This window comes from Diplotaxodon limnothrissa, linkage group LG18 (assembly GCF_057381915.1).
Source record: "Diplotaxodon limnothrissa isolate DT_005_m linkage group LG18, D_limnothrissa_male_GT1.1, whole genome shotgun sequence".
Taxonomy (NCBI): domain Eukaryota; kingdom Metazoa; phylum Chordata; class Actinopteri; order Cichliformes; family Cichlidae; genus Diplotaxodon; species Diplotaxodon limnothrissa.
In genome coordinates, this window is record NC_140613.1 from 29046329 (window position 1) to 29071502 (window position 25174).

Genomic DNA, 25174 nt, shown 5'->3' on the forward strand with positions numbered 1-25174 from the left:
CGAGCGGAAGGAGGAAGGCAGGGAGGAGGTGGAGGTGGAGGGGGGAGGTTTTACTCGGCGGAGAAGGGGAAAATAACATCACGTTAAATGAGTCGCGCGTGCCTTTTGGGTGCCGTGCGTTAAAGCCGTGGTTAATGTGATGCCGGGTCTGCAAGCAGCACAGATGACTTGAGCCTCGTTCTGCAAAGAGAAGACTCACCGATAACCATGGCTGACCAGGTAAGGGGACGCAGATGTTCCACTACAGCCTCGTGCGCTCTGCACAATAGCCAGCCACACACTCCAGGTACGCTGCTACAACACCGCCTACGTTTTTTTTCTGCAGCACACTTTGGTTTTTCACAGCTACACTTTCTATGTGCAGGAATCCCTTTTTTTTTCACTTTTATTAGATAATTGTTTTATTATTATTATTATTTAGGCTCTTAATTTCTTTCACTATCACGCGAACTTTGACTGCTCATTGGTGACTTAAAGACTGAATATTAATGAACCAGATTTTCTCACCCGGTCTAAACCCCACTTGCTGTTAGGCGTTTCGGCGTTTGCTGTGACAGGATATCTGTGTGTTCTGTAAACCGTCGGCAAGTGTTACACTTCTTAAACGCCTTCGATCCGTTCATATAGTGGAGCACTTAATCCCACAGGTTACTCCATAGATGCTGAGCACAATTATGGATCAGCTGTACAGTAAACACGGCTCGTAAGACTCGAAAGTAAAAAAGACTAACTGGGCTGGAAAGAAACAGCAGTGTCTGTGTGATTGGGCTGCGAGGAAGAGAGAATAAAAACATAGCCTGTAGTATTAATTTTGTATTATGCACTGCTGTTTGCCCCAGTTTCTAGACAGCCTGGCGAGAGAGAGATTAACCCCTGACACGCTGGCGCGATCCGTGGTCACGGTCTCTGCGTAGGAAAGCTCCTCTGAGCGCTGCAGACAATAAAGGCGTGCTTAATTGATTAGATCCTTTGGCTGCTACCTGAGCGACAGGCTTGATGTGTCTGCGTGTGCATGAGAGAGCTACATACTCAAGTGTCACAATCAGCCACACCTTAACTGCATTTTGTTGTAAAAACACTATACAATATTAACAACACTGCAATTACGCTATAGTGCACTTCAAAGGACTGCACTGTTACACTCTGTGCTCTATTTTACACCAGGAAAAGCGTCATGTTAGCAGTCAGAGGATCCTATCTTGAGGCTGGCTGTCCAAACTGTTACATTTCATCCAAGACAGAGGTCTGAATCAGTGTCAGGTCTACAGCCTCCTTACTAGCAAAAACATAATTTTACATTATACCAGTCATACCACACAGTGGTTAAGTCAACGAGCTGTGCAACAGCTTTCTTTCATTTTCTTGTCAGCATTGCTTTGTGACAACAGCAGACAGACTGAATACACATTTTTGAAATTACACTTTCTTTCTTAAAATATCTCAGTTTCATCAGTAGTAGGTGGACTTCTTAAAAAAAGACATCTCCATGCAACACTATACAAAAACACTACAAATGGTATGTACAGAGTAACTAACAATGCAGTACTGTCACAATAGTCCTGTGAATGTCACAATAGTGATGGTATCACATTCACAGGACAACAGTTCTCTGATACATCGTGATATCTGTGGAACCAAATAGAAACTGGGTTTCTTCCATTAACTTTCATTATTCATTTAAAAAACCATTAAATATTAAGTTTGGTGTGTGTGCTGTATGCTATAGTGTACTATTGTATACTAAACTACACTACAGTATAGAGTATTACTATTACTTCTCTTACTATAGTATTCTATGCTATACTATGTGCTACATTATACTATACTATATTAAAATAAACTATAGTATACTTACTATACTATTCTATACTATATGCTACAATATACCTAACCTTTCTGCTATACCTTTTTAATTTGCTACATTATAGCAACCTACCCAAATCTAATTCAACACGCAAGTTTATGACTTGTAGCTCGTGTCCTGTGACGTGCTCAGCTCAGTAACACAACAGTAGCTGTAAACTGCATTGTAATGTATTTGAGTGTGCTCCTATTATTGTGTCAGTCCCCTTTAATTAAGTACCAGTACTGTACTTGGCTGTGCCACAGACAGACACAGAGCCACCAATGCTTGGTGCTGCTGTGGAGCTAGATTAATTGCTGTATTAATATTAATGCAGGTCTTCTGTGGTTGACCTGCTGTGGCTGCAAAACACACACTCCCACACACACATGCACTATTGTGCTCGTGCAGAAACACTCACAGCTTTCTCAGCAAAGCCATTGTTCTATACAAAACCACTGGAAGCCTCCAATTATAGATTTCCATTTTTAAAAGACTAAGAATAAAGATGCAGACTTTATGTTTTTGACCTGTTTGCATGTGAATTCCCGCTGTGCACACACTCACCGTGCAGCATATAGCCACCTGAGTGCACTTATTACGCACAGCTGCAGTCTCTTTTTGTCTATCCTTGCCAAATGTTTCCGTGTTACATGCACGCTTCTTGTTGTTCTCTGGTCTCCACCTCATTCTCTGCATCCTTATCAACCTGCTGTCACTTTTCTGTCAGCAGCTCCTACTGCCCTCATATCACCACTCCCCACCTCAACATCACCCTCCCCCTCTCTTAATTTTCCCTTTGACATGCTCTGTGTCTTCATCAGCATCTTTCTCTCACACTGCCATTCATCTGTCTCACCTCTGCTGTTATCACCTCCTTCTCCTTTTATTTTTTACACACATACGCACACAGTGGAAGTACCCTCCCCCTCCCACATTCTCCTGCGATAACATGGACAAGAATAGGCAGCGTTACAGGTAGATCAGCTGTCTGCTTTGAACTTTAAAAATCTGGGAATGCACTCGTGCCAGCAACACCTCCCGCAATGCCCAGTGACAGTCTTTCTTATTTTGTCTCTATTTCACTCTAGTACAGTATGTTTCTAACGACGGCACCCCCGCTTCGACGAGGGAGCACACCCCTGCCTGTCAAGCACCAGCTGCGAAGGGAAGAGGCCGTATCCGAGGACTGTGATTGGATCCCAGGCTTGGAGGAGCCTACCACGTTGCCTATCAGTGACACAGCGGTGCCTCGGGATGAGTCCTTCAGCCAATCGGCTGCTGCCCAGTCATCTTACCACAGCCATGGCGGGGCACTGAGGATAGTGCTACTGGGACAGAATGGCGTGGGCAAGTCGTCGCTGGCCTTATCTCTGGCCGGGCAGTCAGACAGATCCCTCTCTATAGACTCTGAGACACAAGCATGTGGTAATGACCTGGACAGAGATTGATGGAATGTCTTCATACATGCATGTTCACCTATATTCATAGTTTGTTTCCACTTAGTTTTTAACTAGGTTTAACCAAGGTTTAACTTTAGAAAACAGTAAAGCACGCTCATCCAACCACAAAATTCACCCAACCACTCTTTGAGCACTTTTGTTTTGCCATATCATGACTACCTAAATCATGTAGTGTCCAAATGTCTAAAAAAGACTGGTGTACATCAGTAGCGCTTATGCATGAAGGCTATACCTTTTTAGTTTACATTAAGTATAAAACCAAAGAGTAAAACTATGTTTAGGTTTACAATTCTGATCCTGAATTTCTCACCTCCAAGAGAGGTTTACAGGTTTCCCTTTTTTCCTGTTCTTTTTGCTCAGCTCAGCAAATGCTTTTATATTTAGCATGCAGACATTGTGCAGATTGGTAGGTGGGACCAAGGGATTCTGCACTAATCCGTACCAGCTGTTTCCACCTATTTTGTTTTTCAGTCTAAGCTAGGATAACCAGCTACTAGCTGTAGCTTTAAATATAATAAAGAGACATGTAAAAGGTCTCAGTGACCTCAGCCAGGCAAATGGGATATTCTGGTTTATTGGTCTTCGTGTCATTGGGTATATTTCTACTTAAGGTATACACGTCTACCATTAAAGCTCATTAAAACTGTCCCGACCCTCTTTCCCCCTCTATCAGTCAGCAGGTCTGTCTGTGGCAAAGATCAGTTTAACACCGGGGATAATCAGCTCTTGTCTCGGCCAATCGATAAGTCACTGTCATTAAGAGACGAACGCTCTCCATCATGCATAAAGCTGACGTATCCTTGACATCATCATGTGGTATTCATTGCTGCCAACATTGTACATTTGGATTTATGCATCATACAGGGAGAGAAACAAAAACCCCTCTCAGACAAGGAGCCTTTACATGTTTCCCCAATGCCACTCTTATCATGCCCGGGAATTTAAGTGGTGCACTAAACCGTTCAATTATTCACACATTAAAATTGCAAAGTGTGGAAAGAAAAAAAAAAGACACAACACCTATTTAATTAGCACTTTTTTAGTAGTTTTGAACAGATGCTCAGAACCATAGCATCTGTGAGTGGAGTAACACCTTACCAGCCAATACGCAAAGTAATTACTTTCCAAAGACAGCATTGATTTACACTGGGAGATTTGTTGTCCCTAAGAGCAGAAATCTCATTGATCCCGGTGAGTTTTCCACAGTTATTGTGTATTTTAATGAAGAAGTGTTTGTGCTAATGGTGTAATGATAGGAAGCTTCAGTTTGTTACGCCTAAATGAATTTACGATATTTAATGGGCACGTACAGTAGCTCCATCTGGCTGCTTTTGTGTATCAAAAAGAATCATCGGATTTTCAAAGTGCTTTGATTTTGCAGCTGTTGCCGGTAACAATTAAAACACGTACAATTAGAAAGAGGGGATCCGTGAGTTTCATGTGGTTGCTGGAAGGTAGCGTACCAACGGCAGTCGCCGCAGTGATTCCAGACGTGCCTGTATTTTAAATGTATCATAAGATTCAATGTCCATTACTCAAAAAAATTGCCTTTTGAGATCAGATGATGGAAAATTAAGCATGCGATTCAAAATAGTGACACATGATGTGTTATTTCTCTATATCAGGGGTGTCGAACTCCAGGCCTCAAGGGCCGGTGTCCTGCTAGTTTTAGATATCACCCTGGGTCAACACACCTGAATCAAATGATTAGTTCATTACCAGGCATCTGGAGAACTTCAAGACATGTTGAGGAGGTAATTTAGCCTTTAAATCAGCTGTTTTGGATCAAGGACACATCTAAAACCTGCAGGACACCGGCCCTCAAGGCCTGGAGTTCGACACTTGTGCTCTATATGGACTCAATCTTCACTGTCTCATATACGCTGCTGCTGTGAATATTCAAAAATGTCTATTAATCTGCATCTGAAAACATTTCATTCCCAAAATAATAAATCTCGTTTCAAGTAGCATTTGGTAAAAATTGACCTTGACTTATAGGAAATGGGGAAAATCTACCTTTTTGACGAGCTGTTTGAAAAGATTTCCTTCTTCGGTAAGAGTAAAGAGGCTTGGACCGAGAGTCGCCGATAAGGCAGAGCAGTTAGACTGGGCTTTAACATATAGGCTTAAAACATTTGTTTCATGGGATTCCTTGACAGTTAAGAAAATGCGGAATATCACCATCATCATTTAAACTGGAGCAAAATAGCATTAAAACATCTGCATTATACCGCCTTCATAAACACATCATTTAGCTCCAAAGCCCGGTCTTTAAATGCTTTGCTGTAATCTTCACAGATAATGATGTAAGAACTCTCGAGTAGGTCAAGGACAGTTTTTAAGACTTAAACTGGTTCATCAGTGTCTTGAGGCAGAATATGCAGACAATCTACTTAAGTGGTGAATATTGTGATTCATTCTTTTTATCGCCACTGTTATGATTTTCTTTTACAACCTGTCAGACCCCCCCTATTTATTCTTAACATGAGCTGCATTGTCCTTTCTTATGTGTGACGAGGGCGTTTTGTTTGCAGGTGAGGGCTACGAGTATACGGTGACAGTGGACGACGAGGACAGCAAAGTCATCATTTTTGACAACTGGAAACAGGTGAGTGACTGATAGCTTCGTCCTCTCTCTGTCTTCTTTTTTACACATTTAAACCAGTTCTGTGTCCCTTCTCACTCAATGCCCTCTTTCTCTTCCCACTCTTTATAATCTTTGCCTGTACTGAAGAACAGGGAAAGCCATTTGTCTGATTTCACGTGTAAAGAGGTGTAAAGAGAGTGCATTCCTACTTTTGCTTTTACACCTACTTGTGCGTTTGCGTGTGTGTCCTCCACTGTAGAGGGAATCCTGGAGAAGCGTTCGCTGTACTTGATCTCTTTGAAGTTCTCTCTCTCAAAAGTGGGAATCACTCAGTAGTTAACAACATATGTTTCGATTCAAATCTGCTGAAAAAAGACGACTTCTTCGCAGGCTAAAATTGCTCCTGCTACGCATCATCGGTCTTTACAGTTGAACAGTGCGTGCAAGTTAATGTGACCTGGTGGTGGTGATTGTCGTAGCAGGAGAAACTTGAGCACCAGCAGCCAGCTTGTCAAAAAAAAAGATCCTTTTGACACAGAGCGTATTATGCAAAACCAAAAGGCGTGCAGTTATTAATGGCTGTTAATAATGTGATGGAACAGTAGAGCCCTCTAATTAGTATGTAGGGTAGATCATCCTATTCCAGATGTCCACTGGGCTTTCTCTTTTCTTAAGGTTGAATTAGTCACATTTAACTCAGGAGCATCCACAGCAGGGGTGCTCACTTCTTCACTTTTCCTGGTGCCCCTTTCTCACCTCCAGTGTTGTTGCCTTGCAGTCGTTGTGTTTGAATACCCTCGTCTGTTCTTTCGGTGGCTTTTTTTCGTGCTTGCTCGCCTCATTCTGCTGGTTAAATCTTGCTGAGAGTTAATTATATTTGTTATTATGTGCGTGTTTATACAAGGCAGGGCATTAAGGCTGAAGCAACAGAAGCAGTACAGCGGGGAGCTTGGAAAGACTCCAGGGCCGTCTGCACTTGGTGGGGCGAGGGGCAGCAACCCTGTTCAGCATCGCGTTTATGCTAGTATTTTGTTTTGTTTTGTTTTGCAGTAATGCCACTAGATACAATATATATGCACACAGTGTCTAAAGGCAGAGTGTCCCACATACAAACAATCAGGTGCAGAAACAGATGTCATCCAGATGTCTAACGCACAACATTAACCGCCGGGCACTCTCCATCCCAGGCTTCTGGTCTTGTAGTGAGCCGCAAGTGTTCTCCATGGGGCAACCCATCCTATACCCAAGTTACCATAGCAACATGCACAGACACACACACACATACGCACTCAAATGTGGCTGAATTAATCACTCACTCGCTCACGCATGAAATGATGCTGGAATAGTCAGCATCCAACCCTGCTGGCTTTGGGGCTTCATCCGTTCTCTGGCCTGGCCCCATCCTCTTCCTTTCCCAGCAATGCAAACTGCTAAAAAAATGTGAAAAGGTGGCATTTACACCCATAGATTGCTCCTTCAAGTACTTCTCGGTTCGACTCACAACTGATTGGTACATGGACGTCAAGTCGGAGCTACAATTTTCCCCGAACTGCAGGGAGCGTTGCACAACAAATCACAGGTAGAACCTGTAAATATGTACAGACTGTACCTGCGTGCGTGAATGCACACTCTGCATCGGCCTGGTCAAATGTGTAAAACAACACCAGCAAACACAGCCACAGAAGGCTGAGAGTCTGCTTGGCCAGACACTGGGACGTTGTGAGTGTTGATGACGTTATAGGGATAGGATGGTTTAAATAAGTCACGATGTGCCAGAAATAGAAACACTGGCACACTTGGCGTTGACCTAGCCAGCCTATGTTGTCCTCCACTCTAAGCCTGAGATTGGTCATTGATTTAAGCTTTAAACAGCCAGTAGGGTCTCTGTGTCAAAGACCAAGTGGACACCTTTTCCCTAAGTGAGTCCTGAAGTTTCCATTGTTATTTGATAGCTTAAAATCTTTATATTTATTGTAAGCAACCAAAACGTGCAGCCTCAGGCCTGGAAGAATGTAGGGCAATGATGCACAGTATGCGTGTTTATCAGCATGGAGTGAGGAGAATTTGCTGCTGCACCTAAGGGTAGGATCGTTTATTATGTTAAAGCAAGTCAGGATGCAATTTGGAAGAAGATAATTGCTGCTTGACCACATTTCTTATCTCAATTAGGAAGGAAGAAAAACACAGTTCAACCAGCCAATTCTTGGAGTATTGAATTCTGTCCAGAGAAGCAACTCCCTGGACATTTTTCCCTTTCCTGTTTTGCTGTTGTTTAGTCTTAAGAGAGTCATTCTGCACTATTTACGGTTCCCCATTTCTTGCCCAAATCCATATAAGCTATTATACCTAAGCAGTTCTGTTTGTTTTAGTCTCCGGTGGGACACTCATCTTGTGCAGATAAGTGTGTAAACAAAAATAAAGGTTGAAGTCACAGTTTTGTGTACTATATTTAAGAGATCAATGTCAACTAGAGAAATTGATTTACTGTATATAAGATTTATACTGTTGGTCACAAGTAGATGAACACGACATCAACAAAAAGCATGTTGTTTAGCATTAGCGCTCCGCTAACCCTGCTGCTAACTCTGCTAGCTGCTTCAGCTATCCATTAGCCCGTTTGTTGTTTCTAGTCACTGTACCTAGTAAACACCAGCATAATTTGACATCAGTAGCTATCTAGCATGGTAGCTAATGTAGGGTGACCACATTTTGATTTCCAAAAAAGAGGACACTTAGCTCAATCATGAAGAACTTGCTTAAAGAAACATATTTAACATATTTAAACGATGCCTTCACTGTGCGGTTAATTAATTGTGAAAAAAATATGTCATATAGGCTTTTACAAGTCAACAAGTGCAAAAAAAAGAACTTAAAAACCTCTGGAATTAAATAATGGTACAGAAATAATGCTTAATCTGCATAAAAAAAATTACCAGTATGAGGGCTAGACTGGGAGAAAAAATTGACCAGGGTATTTTGACTGGAGACCGGCCCACCAGGTATTATAGGAAAAACCATAAAGCCAAAAAAACTTTGGTTGTAAGATTCAGATAATTATTTTTTAAAATCTAGACATTTTAAATGAGAATAAGAAAGAAAGGTATTTCTTTGTGCCCCCTTTTCCCTGTTAATGCCCAACCTGGCCCCCTGGCAAAACTTTGCTAGACCCGCCCCTGCACAGTTACCAGCTGTCAGCTACATAGAAAAGGATCCTGGTGTTATTTGTCTCTCAGAAACAGTTCATAACTTCCCTTCAACTCATATATGCCCACCTTAAAGGTAACCCTGTTTCTCCATCACCTTTTTAGCTCTGATGATTCAGTAAGGACATTTCCTGGTTTCATCTTCATGTTTCCCTCTCACCACATATCCAAACCGATATCATATCACTATCAGTAACATCATAGCACCCGCCCACCTGTATAGAAACTCCGTCATGCTAGCTAGTACGCAGTATGAGTTATTGTAACTGACTGTAAAAAGTTAGCACAATGAAAATAAACTACACCTAAATTTGGTTTATATCTGACCCAGATAGACTGCAGGTCATAACTTCACCTGAAGTTCAGTTCACCTGACACTCGGACCGGCGGCCGCCTCGGGTCTCTCCTCCTCCTGCCTCCCGTTTCCCTCATCCACCTGCTAGCCTCTGTGGAAGCTCCGCCATAGACACCACCAAATAACTGAGTTATTTTTACACACCGGCCAGCATCTGGCCAATCCACCACCTTTGATTGTTTATACCGTTACAAAACAACAACAACAAAACCATCGGCCGTAAAAACGAAAAATCACCATCGGCCCACCAGGCAAATGCCCGGTATGCCCGATGGCCAGTCCAGCTATGGTCAGTACGAGGGAAATTTCTTTTGCAGTTCGTCTGAAAAGATGCACTTGCGCTTTGGGATCGTTTGAACATCATTAGGCGCGTTGCTGCGCGCTGTCAGTCCTGTCCTTGAGTGCAGAACAAGCGCTCACAAAGCAGCAGTTCGGGGATGACGTCACACACATGGGTCCTCGAAAATCCCCCCGGACAGAACGTGAAAAGTGCACATGTCCGGGGAAAAGAGGACGGTTGGTCACCCTAAGCTAATGGTAAAAATTTGCTGACCTGGCTTGTTTCAGATGGATTGACTTATTACCCTCAGCTTCTTTGTTATGTCAGTGTCTATCAGTATTGGCAAAGAATAAAGAAAAGAATAAAAAAAGATGGGAGAAATAGCCTTCAACCATGTTATGAGTGTTAACACTGCATAGCTTGTACATACGTCGGGCAACGTTCTTTTTTAAAATGATAAAATAAGAGTAATAATGGCAAAGAACAATCTAATGTTAGCAAGGTTTTTCTAAGCCCAAAAGTCAGATCAAACCTTATAATTCTATGGTCATGGAACAATTCTAATATTATTAATACTTTATTGTGTTTTGGAAAGAAATCCTCTTTTATCCTCAATGTACATAGAGGTCATGGGTCAAGAACAGAGCAGCATCTGGGCAGGGATTCAGGGATTTACTAATAGACAGTTCTGCAGGGAGCTGGTTCCACACACTGACATATTTCAGCTTGAAACTAGGTCATGCAGGGACACCCATTACTACTTTATCCTTTTGTGTATGTTCTGCTTGTGCACTTGTGTGTGTCTGAGGTGGCGTGCAATAGTCTCCATGGTGCACTAACGGTCTTTATGGTGTACTAAGTCTATGCTGTGATGCCAGCTTTATTCAGCAAGCTGTGGTCATTCATGGTTGGATTATGGAATGGGTATGTGTGTGCAGGCGTGTGTCTGACTTACTCAGTGCAGGCCAGATGGACTCAGATATATGTTTCCTTAGGGTTGTCTTTGTGCAGCAGTAAGTAAGTAAAAGAGAAAGAGCGAACCCACTAACTCGGCATTCCATCTGCACTAAGCTTCATCATCCTATTATCAGATTTTGACTACCACAGAGCAAGGTGCTCCTCTGTCCTCTCTTCTTGCATTTGCTCCGCCTTCCTCCTTTGTCCTTTTCCTTGTCATTTTCTGTTCCTCCATTCATCACCTTCGCATCTTTATTGATCTTCCTGCTCTTTCATTTTGCTCTGACAGCCAGTCAGTCAGACAAATACAGCACAGGCCAAAGAGGCAGGCGTGTGGAAAGTGCATGAGATTACTTTTCAGAAAGATGAATGGAGGCTATATACGCCTATATATATATATGTCTGTGTATGTTTGTGAAAATTGTGTGGGGATGTGCTTGACCCTTTTGTTTCCATGTAAAGGCCCTAAAGTAGCTTTGCTTATGTATTTTGTGCTGCAAAGCAAACAGCTTGCAGTCATTCAGGATGTGTGTTTGAAGCAGTGAGAGGATGCTCACACGTCCTCTCAAAAAAGGGCCAAATGCTCTGATTCAGCCTATTTTTTTAAAACCACAACTGGAGGGGATAATAGTCTGAGTGCTCACAGAGCCACAACATGTTATGCAAATCATGCCTGATAAGTGATTCATTGTCCTCACTGTTAATGGATACTGATGTAGTGCGTGGCACTAGCCAGCATGTGAGTGGTTTTTAGAGTGCATGCTAATCTATGTGTGTGTGCATGTGTGGAAAAAGTTGTTTTTATAAAAAAGCTAAAAAAAAAAACACAACAATGCATGAAAATTGGTAATCTTTCCAGTTTAATGACAGAGTCGTGTAAAGAAAATAGTCCTTTAAAACGCACATTTGATCGTCTTTGAAACATACAGATAAAAGTGTTGTGCTTGAACAGTAAAAGCCTTCTGTGCTGAAAAGCAAATTTATGACCACTCGTCCACCCCAAATTATTTCAGCTGCAAAGTCAACTCATTTTAAATCCCCCACAACATCACAATGAGGATTCAGATCTGAACTTTAACTAGTCCTTTCAGTAGCCCTCTATTTAATATTTGGATTTACTACTTTTGTCCTGTCACAAAGTCAGCTTGTGATTAAACTTCTACTTTTGGACCAATGGTCACGATTATCTTCAGGCACTTTTTGATATGATGCAGAGTTCATAATTGAATCAAGGATTACAAGCTGCCCTGTCTCTCAGGCTGTATCTCCTTAAAAGCTATTCTTGGTCTGCACAAATTATATCTGCTGTTCCTCTGTACAAACAATTTCTTAGAAAAACACATCTGTAAATCAGACATTCTGCTCTGGGGCAGAATTTACCGAGGTGGTAAGTCCCGGGCAGGCTGTCTGTCTGACATCAGCAGCATTTTTAATTCTTATTCTTACTTTTATTTTTTCATGTCTATTTAAGCGCAATTTATGACAGTATGTTTGCACTGAAGCACCGCAGCAATTTCCTAATGTTGTAAACCTGCTCAACATTTGGCAATAAAACCCTTTCTGATTCTGATTCTGATTTGCAGAAGATCTTTGCTGTGATGAGCAAAACACTCTAGGCTCTGCCCCCACCCCCACCCCCCCCCCAAGGAATTTGTATATGAAACGCCATTGAACCCTTCTATTTGACTGTTTCTAACTGATTTACTCGATTATATTCCCTTCATTACAATTTTTCGGACTCTTTTGGTAAAATCACTCTCCATCATTTTATCTGTTCTCAGAACTAATCCATATACACAACCTGACACACACAAAAAAACCCCCAACCCACAGTGTTCAGGACATGTGGTTCCTGGGGAAAACTAGCTTTTCTTCTTTATAATACAGTGAATGCATTACAGTGTACTTTGAATTACCTGCTAAGTTGAAGCCGACGAATGATTTGTTCAGCTTCAGAGTCACGTCTCGGTGCTGGGTCAGGCCCGAGGACAGGCTTTGATCCGAGCTTTGATCCTTCGTCTGCAAACTTGCTTCATTTCAATGCTGCTGCGTTGGAGGAGAGGGTCGCTGGTCCAAAGTGGAAAAGAAATGCTTTGGTCTACTTTCACGAGGTTCACCTGACTCATACTGTTGAATTAATCATTGCACTAACAAGACATCTTATAAGACAAAAGCAGACACATTTTAAATATTTACTCTTGGAGGAGATTTGGAGGTTTATTTTATTTCTTTTTAACATAAGATAAACATCACCCAGGTGATTGTTGCAGAAATGACACAGTCTTCAACAACTCAGTGTTCCCACATTTTCAATCTTCACTTATTTTCATGAAATAACGAGAACATGATCTATCACATGAAATTTGTTTTAAGTTACTGTTCTTAATGTTGCAGTTTTCATCATCCTCCTTGTTCACCACCTATATGAGTCTTTAAAAAGTGCTGATTTTGATTCAGAGAATAGTGCAGAAACTTTGTTACACACTTTAAGCTTCTCAAATAGTTTCCACCAGTTCAAAATCAAGTGTTTGAAGTTTCAATGAGATGTACTCCAGCGCAGCTCCATCAATATTATCTTTGCCAGGAACAGGAAATGTGGAGACGTTAAGTCTTAGAAAGCCTTTTCTTTGTCATTTAGAACAGATTCTAACTAAAGCTTTATGTTTATGCTGTTTTTATGGCCCCTAAAAGTCAGCACTAAAACTAAGCATCATGAAACTGAGGCTATCAATAACAGAGAAAGTAATGCACAGTCATAAATGATGGGTAACAGCATGAGGCATAAGGAGGAGTCGTTTGAGGATTTAGCCCAAAGCTACATTCACCCACAGAAAAAAAGGCCATTCTTTATTGATAATTTCAATATAGAGCCAGTATCACAACTGTAGCTTTGGAAACAAATATTGTTCCTTTATTTTAATCGGGGTCGCAGATGCCAACAGACTTAATAAACTAATCCGTAAGGCCAGCAATGTTGTGGGGATGGAGCTGGACTCCCTCAAGGTGGTGTCGGAGAGGCGGATGCTGTCCAAGACAAAGACAATGTTGGATAACACCTCCCACCCACTCCATGACATGCTGGTCAGTCACAGGAGCACGTTCAGTGAGAGACTGAGATTACCGAAAAGCACCACTGAACGACACAGGAAATCATTCCTGCCTGTGGCCATCTCCCTGTACAACGCATCCACTTAACACACTGTTTGCTGCTACAACTACACATGTTTCTTTTCCAACTATTTATTTATGAGTGACTTATGTATGTATGTATGTATATATATGTATATATTGTACTATTCTTAGTTAGTGTATTGTCTGTCTTGTCTTAATGTTGGTTTAAAATGGAGCACTGTAACAAAAAATAATTTCCCCCAGGGATCAATAAAGTATTCTGATTCTGATTCTGATGACTGTGTAATCATCTGAGTCTGAGAAGCTCAGCCCCAGTGCAGGGAAAATTCTGACATATCTATTTATACATAATTATTCCTACCCATATGGAAAAGATATATATAAATCTTATAAAGTTTGTATCTGTCTTGTGTGAAACTTGTATGAAAAGCATACAAGAGTGAAAACAGATATAAGATCCCTTGAAAAATTATATAATGAAACTTGTATGTTTTGGATACTTACTAAAACAATATATGAAAGTAATGAGAAAGTGGCTACTTTCATGAGTAAATCATGTAAGCCTTATATGATTTACTCATGAAAGTGGCCACTTTCATGAGTAGTCACATATAAGTTTTTACTAGAGCAGGGCGATATGGCCCAAAATATTGATCACGATATATATTTGAAAATTTGCGATAACGATATAACTGACGATATAATTGATGCGAGACAAAATACAACTCCACAACATTACTAGCGCAAAAAGACAACCTTCCATTTATTTCACTAAAACAAGAAGCTGGTTTTTATGTACATTAAAGCTTTGTAAAAATGTAACAGTGCAAATGCAAATTTCTAGCTGAAAGTTTAACCAAAAGGCATTTCCAGTAGAAATGGGCTGACATATCCTGAGCATAACCATGTATAATATCCACTGAAGTTAAAAAGAGGTGCTTTGCAACATTAAACTGCAGTGTGCAGTACGTATGTTTCGGACCATAAGGTGCACGGGATTATAAGGCACATTAAATGGCCTGTATTTTATATAGCGCTTTACTAGTCCCTAAGGACCCCAAAGCGCTTTACATATCCAGTCATCCACCCATTCACGCACACATTCAAACACTGGTGATGGCAAGCTACATTGTAGCCACAGCCACCCTGGGGCGCACTGACAGAGGCGAGGCTGCCGGACACTGGCGCCACCGGGCCCTCTGACCACCACCAGTAGGCAACGGGTGAAGTGTCTTGCCCAAGGACACAACGACTGAGACTGTCCAAGCCGGGGCTCGAACCGGCAACCTTCCGATTACAAGGCGAACTCCCAACATTAAGCGAAACAAAGCAGTCAGATAAATCAAACTTTATTAAACTCATTCTTCTTGCTTCCTCCACTTCTGTACCATTGATTCATTAATGTTGAATTCTCTGGCAGCTGCTCTATTCCCATGTTGTTGCAGTATATTAATGACTAACCTCGTATTGTGGATGGATTATCTCAGTTGTTCTCCTGACTGAAGTTTCGTCCGTTTACAGCATCCTGCCATGCGATTGCATTTGTCTCTAACCATGAGGAACCTTCACGTTAACTTTTATAAGTGGAAAAGTGTTAGTGTTCGTCCTCCAGCTTCACTGTTTATGTTATGCTAACATAGCTGTGTCGCTAGCGATTACGTAGCCCATCATTATATACCAGCTAGCCCAACTTCAGTAACCCTACAAACGTCACTGCTGTTTAGTTTCCTGTCTTCATTTATGTTGGAAGTGATAGCAGAGCTGTACGTTTGAATTTTTTCAGAAATCTCTGTCAGAACATGCTATATCATGTTTAGGTAACTAGCGAAACTAGCGAGCTAACTTCCGCTAGCTTCCTGCTAACTTCTAACTCCGTTAAATGTAATACATTTTGTTTTCATGGATGCCTGGAAGTTAAACTTCATAGTTACACCTGGTAAAGCAGCAACGCTGATCGTTTTATTAAAGATGAAAGAATTTAGACAGTTTTTAACTCTCAGTGATGCTGCAGTGTTCGTTTGACCTGAAGTGTACGGAGTTTAGGACCCAGATTACTCCCAGATTTAAGAGCATCTTAGTCCGACAAATACGACAATAACGACGGCCGCTTGTATGTTCTGCAAAAAAATGTGCTTTGTTGTGTATCTGACGGACAAACACCAAACCAGTTCCACATCACTGAAGTTGCACCATTTTTACAAACCAATTCTGGTTCATCTGTTTCACTCAACAATCAGCCATGTGCGTATGAAAACAAAGGCACTGCGCATGCGCGTTTTACTCATATTCTATCGCGATATTTCATTTTCCTATCGTTGCCTAACATTATACCGGTATTACCGTGAACGGTATAATATGGCCCAGCCCTAGTTTTTACTATATCTTTTCCATATGGGTAGATAGTCAAACTTATGGATCAGATCCAGGGATATGTGAATATTGAATGTGTTATTCCAAAACAAATCTACTACTCTGACTTCTTTCAACTCTACTGAGAAGTCCTCCAGACTTTGAAACTTAGCACTAAAAGGTTTCCCTCAAAAAAAAACGAAGTGGTCCCAGGACTGATGAACACTTCTTTTGTGTTTCTGAGCATTTAGCTGTGCCTCCTGTGTTGCGCTTGTCTGAATATCGCTGCCTTTTGTCTGTCTTGCTTTCATTTCAATTCCTGGTTTATTTTAAAGGTTAGTTCTTTTTGTGGATATTTGGGTTTTTAATTCCTTCTTTTATTCCCTTCCCTACCCTTGTTATTTTCTTGTTTGACTTCACCCTGGTGTTTACACAGTTTGCATTCATCCTGCTGGCTCTCTGCATTTGGTTTCCTCTTCTTCAGTTGCATTGGTTTGTTGGATTTTCACATTTTGGCAAAATGTTGTTCAATTCAGCCAGACGAGTCCCTGTTTTTAATCTTGATAATTCCATTAAATTCCCCTGAATGCTCTATTAGTACTGTGTGAATGTTGTGGATGATTGTATGTGCACGCGTGCCTGGCTTTTGTATTTGTGTGTGCATGGGAGGAGTTGGTATTGACAGATGGCCTGCTCTCCGTGAACAGAGAGAAGCTGCTTAATCAAGAGAGGGAGAGAGTTGGCGCTGTCCCGAGTTGCTCTGCCTCCGTTTGATAGAGAGGTGTATTTACTTGGTCACAGCCTTCTTCCTGGATCGGTTCATTGCCCATCTAATCGATGTCTACTCTATTTTTGTACGGCTTTTCTCGCAAAGATTTGTCCCTGATTCTTTCTCTGTCTTGTTTTCATTCTTCCTCCTGATCCCCCCCCCCCCCAATTCATCAGTGACAGGTGGCCGGTGGCTCCCGTCCCCCTCCTTCCTTTTCCTCTGCTTGTCTTTTGCTGTGTGCTGTCAAACAGATAGCCTGCCAAGGTGCTCCCCATGAATTTCCTGCTCCGGGGTCTGATCGGGCAGTTCTTGGCCGCTTCAGATTGTTTGAATTTTTCAGCCGTCTGAAACTCTCTGGAGGGCTGGGATGTTTACCTTGGGAGCTGTAGATGTAGGGCACAGGCATGGGCACGCTCACACAAGCAGACTGTATGCGGTCCCAATTCAGCAGGCAAATTGGATCATCTGGTCGAAATAAGTTATTTTTTATTGATCCAGTCTTTTGTGGTTGTGTCCTATTTTCAGCTGAACTATGAATAGATTATGTCTGCTGATGGAATGCTATAGATTTAAGGTTTTGGATTAAACCAACCATCAAATATAATTCCTTTATTTTACAGTAAAGTCAAGAGAAAAGCTCCAAGCTAAAGAATGTTATATAAACTTAATTCTCTGCTATTGCGCCACAAAATGGGAACAGAAATGCACTGCACTTGTATTCCTTTATAGCTAAAGACTGCATGCATAGTCTGTGTTTCCCAAAGACTGGATATAAAACTTTGTACTTTCCACTTTATGGTTCTATTTTCATAATGGTTCCTGTATTATCGACATGTAGCCTCGAGAACGAGGCCTGACATTACACTGTGTGGTTTGGTTTCAGGTTTCTGTCTTTGGGAGAAAAATGGTTTGTATTGATTCAGTTTGTTCAACATAAGATGAAATGTCTTTCGTTTTAACCGTTTTGACCCCACTGACCCATTCACAAATCTATATTTCCATGTGCACGCTATTGTGGAGAAACTTTGCTGAACCCACAAAACCTCAGTGTCATGTTGTCATTGTCATGAAGGGAGCAGTTAGCTATGGATGCAAATATGTTCCTATGCACTAATAGCATTTGCCCGATGGCAATAGCTATTAGTGCAAAAAGACCTTTGGTCCTATCAAAGTCTATGGGGAAACCGCTTTATCTCTTAACTTTTGTAAACATTTAACTGCTGAGTTCTTGAGGTCAGTCATTTGATTTGGGTCATACTGAATAAAAAAAGCCAAGTCTCGGTTACACCATGTTTCAAAATTGAGCATTATCCTGGGTATGAAACACGCAACTGCATGACTTGTCAATCACAAGTTGTTTGCCAAAGACTGTGTAGTATCACAGTCAGACCCACCCCTCCACATCATATGCATTTTTTAGCAGTCATGGAGGTTATACTGTCTCTGGGACTGACTTTATATTGAAGCCAGTCTCAAGTGGTTCTTCAAGTAACTGCAGCTTTTTCAGTTTAGCTTTATTTTTCCAAACCAGGAAAAGTTTCAGCTTGTACATCTTGTCACTTGGCAGATCTTTTTAGTTTTATAGTTGGTCTCCTGCAGTGAATACTTTCTCTTTAACAACAAACAGCAGAAAAACTAACTAGGTTCTAGCTTTAATGTTTGCCGTGGGTGCTGTTAGTGTACAGCGGTTTATCAAGGAAGGTTGGTGGTTTGATTCTTGGCTGCTGCAGTCTGCATGCCAAATGCCATCGGGAAAGATACTAAGTCCAAGTTTCTCCGATGCGTTCACTGGAGTGTTAGACAGAAAGCATAGAAAAAAGTGTTGGTCTACATAAGGCATGTTTTATAAAGGGCTTTGATTGCTTAAGTAAAGTAAAAAAGCGCTATATAAGAACCAGTCCATTTATCATGGCTTTAATGAAAGTCTAATCTCCCTGACCACAAGGTCAAACTTAAATGTAAAAGCACGTTTTAGCCACAGACAGTTCAGTTTCCTTAATCTTGACTGTCTAATATCACTCACCCAACAATAGCTGTGTGACTGCTGCAACAGCAGAGAAGACAATATTTTGAAAGCATGCTAGACTGGCTCAGCAAGTGATCAGCTGGGAGGGACTGAGCCACGATTGCTTGCTGGACATGATTTTTTTCAGTTAGCTTGCCATGACCGATTTTGCACCCACGGACCACCTTCAGTCCAATGTAAACGCAGCCAGCTGAATCGAGAGGAAACGCAATAGAGGGCGAACATGGTCCCAGGCAGTTACAAGCTGCTGTTTCTGCAAGAGCCACTCGGGCTAATTGAGCCTCTGTGACAGGAAGCCCCGACGAGATGTTGGTGCTCACTTTTAAGAGGGTCAGGCAATTCAAAGTGAAGCGTGACAGGCACATAGTCAAGTTGAGCAAAGAACCCCTCTGAGTCCTCTCGTGGGACAGTGATAAAAATTTGAGTACTTGGAAATAGCATTGATGCCATTCCCATGGCTTTGAACAAACACACCAGCAGGCACTGGAGAGGCAATTTTAAAAAGCAGTTGAATAACAAATGATCAATTTGTTGGCGGAATGCAACACGATCTTCTGTAATGGTTAGTAGACACCTGACATTCCACACCTGCTCTGCTGTCACCTGATCTCTCTTTTTACGTGTGCACACCGGTCTGTTCCACCAAGGTGTTTGTATAATACATGTGTGTGTTTGCAATTCACAGGACCTCTCCACACTGCAGTGCGATGTGTGTATCCTGGTCTTCTCAGTGACAGACAGGCGAAGTTTTCACCGCACCGCCCAGCTCCGCCTCCTTCTCAGGGAGTCCCAGCCACAAACCCCAATCATCCTTGTGGGCAACAAGAGTGACCTAGTGCGGTCCCGTGAAATCAGCTCCGAGGGTAGGTAGAAGGATGGATGCTGGTGTGTAGTATAACCTGTATGTAAAAAAAGAAAGACCCATGATGAATTCTCACATTCTTCCCAGTAACCTCCCAGTCACCCCTGTACCAACTGTAACAGGGAGCAGATTTTTAGACTGCCTCAGTGCTGAAACTGTTAGCATGGGGTTGTGGTAATATGAATACACATTACTGCAATAACATTAGTGCCTTCTCTGGATTTTAAAAGAAGACACTTTCAACACATAACTAGAATTTTAGCTGTAATCATCAAGGGAAATGTAAAAAAAATGCATTTACACCAGTGCATTCATGATGACTCATTTATTATATTAGCAAAATCCAGGTGTATGGAGGGCCACAAGTGCCAACATGAATTAAATGAATACACAATTAAATAATTTATTAAATGTTTTAAATTATTTGAAAGCCCATGTAATTAATTATTTATATATCTAATTAATTAATTAATTCCCATTTTTAATCATTAATGACACATTCAATTAATTATTTAATAATTTATTTTATTCATTTTGGCATCTGTGGACCTCCGTATTTTTGTGCTGCACTTTTTATTCATTTTGTATTTAGTGATTAATCTAACTAAATCCCATCTTGGATACAAACGGAGAACCTAACATTGCATTCGCAGGGGAATGATGATTTAAAAATGCACGACAAACAAATTAATCAGACATTTTCCTGCAGTAGCTTCTCTCACAAAAGAAGTGTGTTCCAGAGGTTTACTGTTTTTATTGCGAGACTAAATCTGATTAAAGTTTAAAGCGTCAGTGGTGAGCGCAGACAAATATGCAATTCCTTTGAAAATGTACAAAGTCCTAACATCAGCGCTGCAAAAATCACAGAAGCCTTCTTTGTCATTGCTGTTTTCCAGTTTTTAAACCTTTAATCTCTGCAGTTGACATATCTGAGCGTGACGCAGCTGCCTAACTTTCCCATGGACTCTGCCTCATTTGTAATGTTTATCATGTACGGGCTTATTGGAAATGATGTTTCTGGGTGAATGACGCAAGAAAAGAAACAAATGAAAAATTGTAATGCACTCTCTTTGTCCACTTTCCTTTATTCCTCCCCAAATGTAACATCCTAAACACACAATAGGATCTGGTCAGTACCGATGCTTTCGGTGCTGGTTATAATAGATAAGAATGCCTAAAAGCCCAAAATGAAAATGTTTAGTTAATAGGCACACATTTTCCCCAGAGAATAGTGTGTGCTTTGTACAATTACTCATCAGTCCCTTCTGTTTACCCTCTTCTCTGCCTTGGCTCATCTGTCTCTCTCTGCACGCTGTTTTACCATAAATCTTCCTCAAGGCTGACATCATCTCAATTAGAAGCCGTCTTTGGGGATCTATCTTTGATCAGCAAAATCAATTTCTTCACTGTTTACAATATCCAGGGATTAATGCTCTGTGGTAGACAAAGTTCCCATGAGGAGATCTGTTGCTACAAACTGATGAGATGTTAATATGATAAGATAAGATAAGATAAGATAAGATAAGATAACTCTTTATTGTCATTGCACAGTCATACATAGTACAGTAGTACAATGAAATTGGAAAAACTGTCCTACGTCGGCACTACATATAACACAACACGACACGATATGACACATCACAACGTAACAAACAACACAACACAGTATATTAACTTAGTATAAAAAAGAAGAATAAGTGTATGTGTATTGCACACTGTTATTATTGCACATTAATTATTATTGCACCTTGTTATAAATATAAATATTATTGTTATCGTTTTAAACATTGTAAACTCCCCCTAAAAAGTCCAGGGAGGTATCCAGTCAGGTCAGCTATTTACATTGATCAGGGCTATTGCCCTGTTGTAAAAGCTGTCCTTGAGTCTATTTGTTCGGGACCTCAGCAGCCTGAACCTCCTGCCAGACGGCAGCAGCTTAAACACCCGGTGTCCTGGGTGTGTGCAGTCCCGTAGGATGCTGCGTGCCCTCTTGAGACAGCGAGTGCTGTACAGGTCCTTCAGGGAGGGAAGAGGATGTCCAATGATTTTTTGGGCCATGTTGATGACCCTCTGGAGTGCCTTTCTGTGTGCTGTGGTGCAGCTGGAGAACCACACACCGATGGAGTAACTATGAAAGCTGTTTACCCCAGTTGGCTTTTTAAAAAACAAAAATGTTGTATTATTCTACCGAACTCAATCAAAGTGGGCGTGATTAGGCTTTTTGAGAGTGATGAACAGAATGACTGTATAGTATAAAAATCAAATAAGAAAAGTTGACCAAACACAAGATTTCCTTGGTGGTTGATTACTCACCTCTATATACACAGGTAGCCAAATCAAGTCAAGAAACCATAATTTCATGTTATTTATTGAGTTAAAAAAGCAGCATAAATCCCACAGATCTTAGAGTTAACTTTTCTTTGCTAAACAACCCTGCTGGGCAGCGAGCTTCGCACGCTTTTGCATATTTTTGGCGTTCGGCACTGAAGTTAAATAAATTCAGTGAGGGAGAAACAAGCAATTCTACACTGAATTCATTTGGTGACAATCCACTGAACACAGATCAGACCACGGGCAGGTTATAATTTGGCTGGACTTTTATGGGTGAATTTTTATGAAGCTCTGCCAGGCAAACCCATTACCCGGATTTCATTAATGTTTCAAACAGGAGCTGGGTGAAGAGTGGTGGTAGCTGAAAAAAAAGAGAGAGAAAGAGTGACAGCCCAGTTTGACCTTGATCTAAATTTGTAATTGTGTCATATATGGCTGTGATCTTAAGCCTTCACTGTCATCTCTGCAGTTTCAATTTATATTCATTTATATATTTAACTCCGTGTCCCTCGGCGCTGCTTGATGTTTTGTTTTTTGTTTGTTTTCCAGAAGGCATATCTCTGATTGGATAATCTCCCTTTTACAGTGCACAGCTGCTCTTACAATCTTTACGTATGTTTGTCCTCATCATATATTCACAACTGGCTGCATTTACATCCACATATTAAACGTGCTAACAAGCAGACTCCCTCATCTCGCTCTATCTTCTCGCTGCTTGATGTCAGCGAGGCGGTTTCAAAGAGAGGGCTTTGATAAGAGGAACGGGAAGGAGAGGAGTGACGCAGGGAAGGGCAAATGTACGAGAATGCTGTGCGTATGAAAGAGAGCCTCAATTTGGGGTGATGTGTGAAATGCATAGTGGAGCGTGCGCTGGGGAAGAGTGCGGCTTATTTTGCCCTTCAAAAGAACCACTCTGAGTTCTTACACAATCAGATTGGGCATATTTCAGCAGAGGTTATACTGTTTGTGCTACATCCATGTGCCAGTTTTGCCACACATCAATATTGTGAGTGTGCATCTCTAAAATTTTTGTTATTAGGTAGCATTCATTTAAAAATTACTAACGGCCTGCCAGTGTTATTGAATTCTGCACTTTTTTGACTATTCAGTCACAAAAGTTTTTAAAAGACCCCCACAAGCCGCTGCTGCTGGCTGTGACAGGCGTAAAAGCTAAATTGTCTCATTTGTAATCTGGACGAACTGTCATTGATCGGAGATCAGCTTCACTAGCAGATAAAATGAAAGCTTAAATTGTGAGTCTGAATCAAAGTCTGGACAGAGTGCATGTTAGCCCTTACTCGACTCAGCTTTTAATGCTAAAGCAATTTTGATGTGAACATCCAGTGACTTACTGTAATGTGGAATGATTGCTCGTCCTACCAAACTGTCCTAAAAAAGCCAACTCATCTCTGCAGCTCTACCATGCATTTACTTTTAACTCTTTGGATTGGTTTTATTACTGTAAATGTACATAGATCATTTAAGTGGAACCCAGTGAATAAATAAAACCTTTTCAAACCACTTATAATAAAGCTAGGCTAGATAACGTGTACTCATATCACATAACAACAGAGTCAAAGTAAATATGTGGACCCTGATATTATTTTAAGGACCTGTTGGGGACAAAAGAAAAAGTAAAGTAGGGCCATGAACATGTTTTAAATGAGATGCAAATGATATGCTGATGTGCTAGATAAATAACTTCATGATCTATAGATGGACAGACTCTTTCAAAACTTGAATATGTTTTTGTCAGAAAAGTTTCATGCTTTTTTTCCTGAGTTCGGAAGTTTAACAAATACCCAGCAAACAGAAGCACTATGGCCACATCCACTTGGGGCCCATGCATGATGAGTGTGGGTCTGCTTGTGCTTATGCAGGCTCACAGTTCACCAACATCTGCACACAGGCATGTTTACTAGGTTTGTTTAAGGGATGTTGACACTGGTAAAATAAGATGAAAGGAATATTTTTGATTAAATATGGCAATGTACAATTAAAGACTTAGAGCAATCCAACTCTCTCATCTTCATGAGGGAATCTTCAAGTTTGGCACAAATTCTCTTGAGATTACAGTTTGTTGTAGTATCCACACTAAATGTATGGTTACTTATTTCTTCGATGCCTAAAACTCAAGAATTCATACACTAACCTATCTATTATAGCCAACATCACAGAGTTGAGCAAAATACATGGTCATGTCATGGTCATGGTTTACAGCTGGAAAAAGACAGAGTGCCCATTTTATGTTGAGAAGTAGTTGCTGCAAAAAGTGATGATCTTGGAGTTTGTTTATGTGTCAGGGTCAGGTAAAAGTAAAGACAAAGCTGTTGAGTTACTAGTCCAGAGCATATATATGTGCCATATTGCACAATGATATAAGTATTATTAATCAAGATTAATAGGCTGAGTATTGTGTACACATATTGGACTGTACTTGCTCACATAAAGAACCTAACGATCGGCACTATATCAGCACTGTGTTGTGTTTGTGCTTTGGTGTGAGAAGCAACAAGAATGTACCTACCTGTTGCTATAAGGTTTTATTGATGGGTTTGTTTTGGAGCATTTCTGACCCCTAGTGGCCAAAATATGATATTTGCTGCTTTAATATTAAAAAAACCATAAAGAAAGGGTTTGGGCAGGCAATAATAACAAAGCTTTGAGGATTGTTAGTTGGAAAACTGAATTTGATAAATCAATGTTAGATTTTTATCTGCAGTAATGTCAGACAATAATATGTCAACTACTGTGTGCTTTTAATGAAATTTGGTCAGAAACATGCATTTGGTGTATTTGCATTGTGATATATTTGAAATAACTACACTTATCCTTGGTTATAGATGTCTCTGTATACATCAATAAAATGCAGTGAATGAACAAAAGAGGAATCTAAATCAAATCAATATTTGGTGTGACCACACTTTGCCTTCTTCTAGGTACACTTGCACACAGTGTTTGAAGGAACTTAGCTTGCAGGTTCTTCCAAACATCTGGGAGAACTAACCACAGATCTT

At 40.9% G+C, this 25174-nt stretch overlaps 1 protein-coding gene across 1 annotated transcript in view; it reads left to right on the plus strand.

The window, feature by feature from the left end:
- The first annotated feature begins 207 nt into the window (after positions 1 to 207).
- The window catches only part of rem2 (RAS (RAD and GEM)-like GTP binding 2), a 33968-nt gene continuing 9001 nt past the window's right edge, over positions 208 to 25174 (plus strand). Inside the window, exons 1-4 of the mRNA XM_085378505.1 lie at positions 208 to 219; positions 2935 to 3271; positions 5841 to 5914; positions 19650 to 19827. Of these exons, the coding sequence (XP_085234631.1) occupies positions 208 to 219; positions 2935 to 3271; positions 5841 to 5914; positions 19650 to 19827 (601 nt within the window). The remainder of the gene's footprint in view (positions 220 to 2934; positions 3272 to 5840; positions 5915 to 19649; positions 19828 to 25174) is intronic.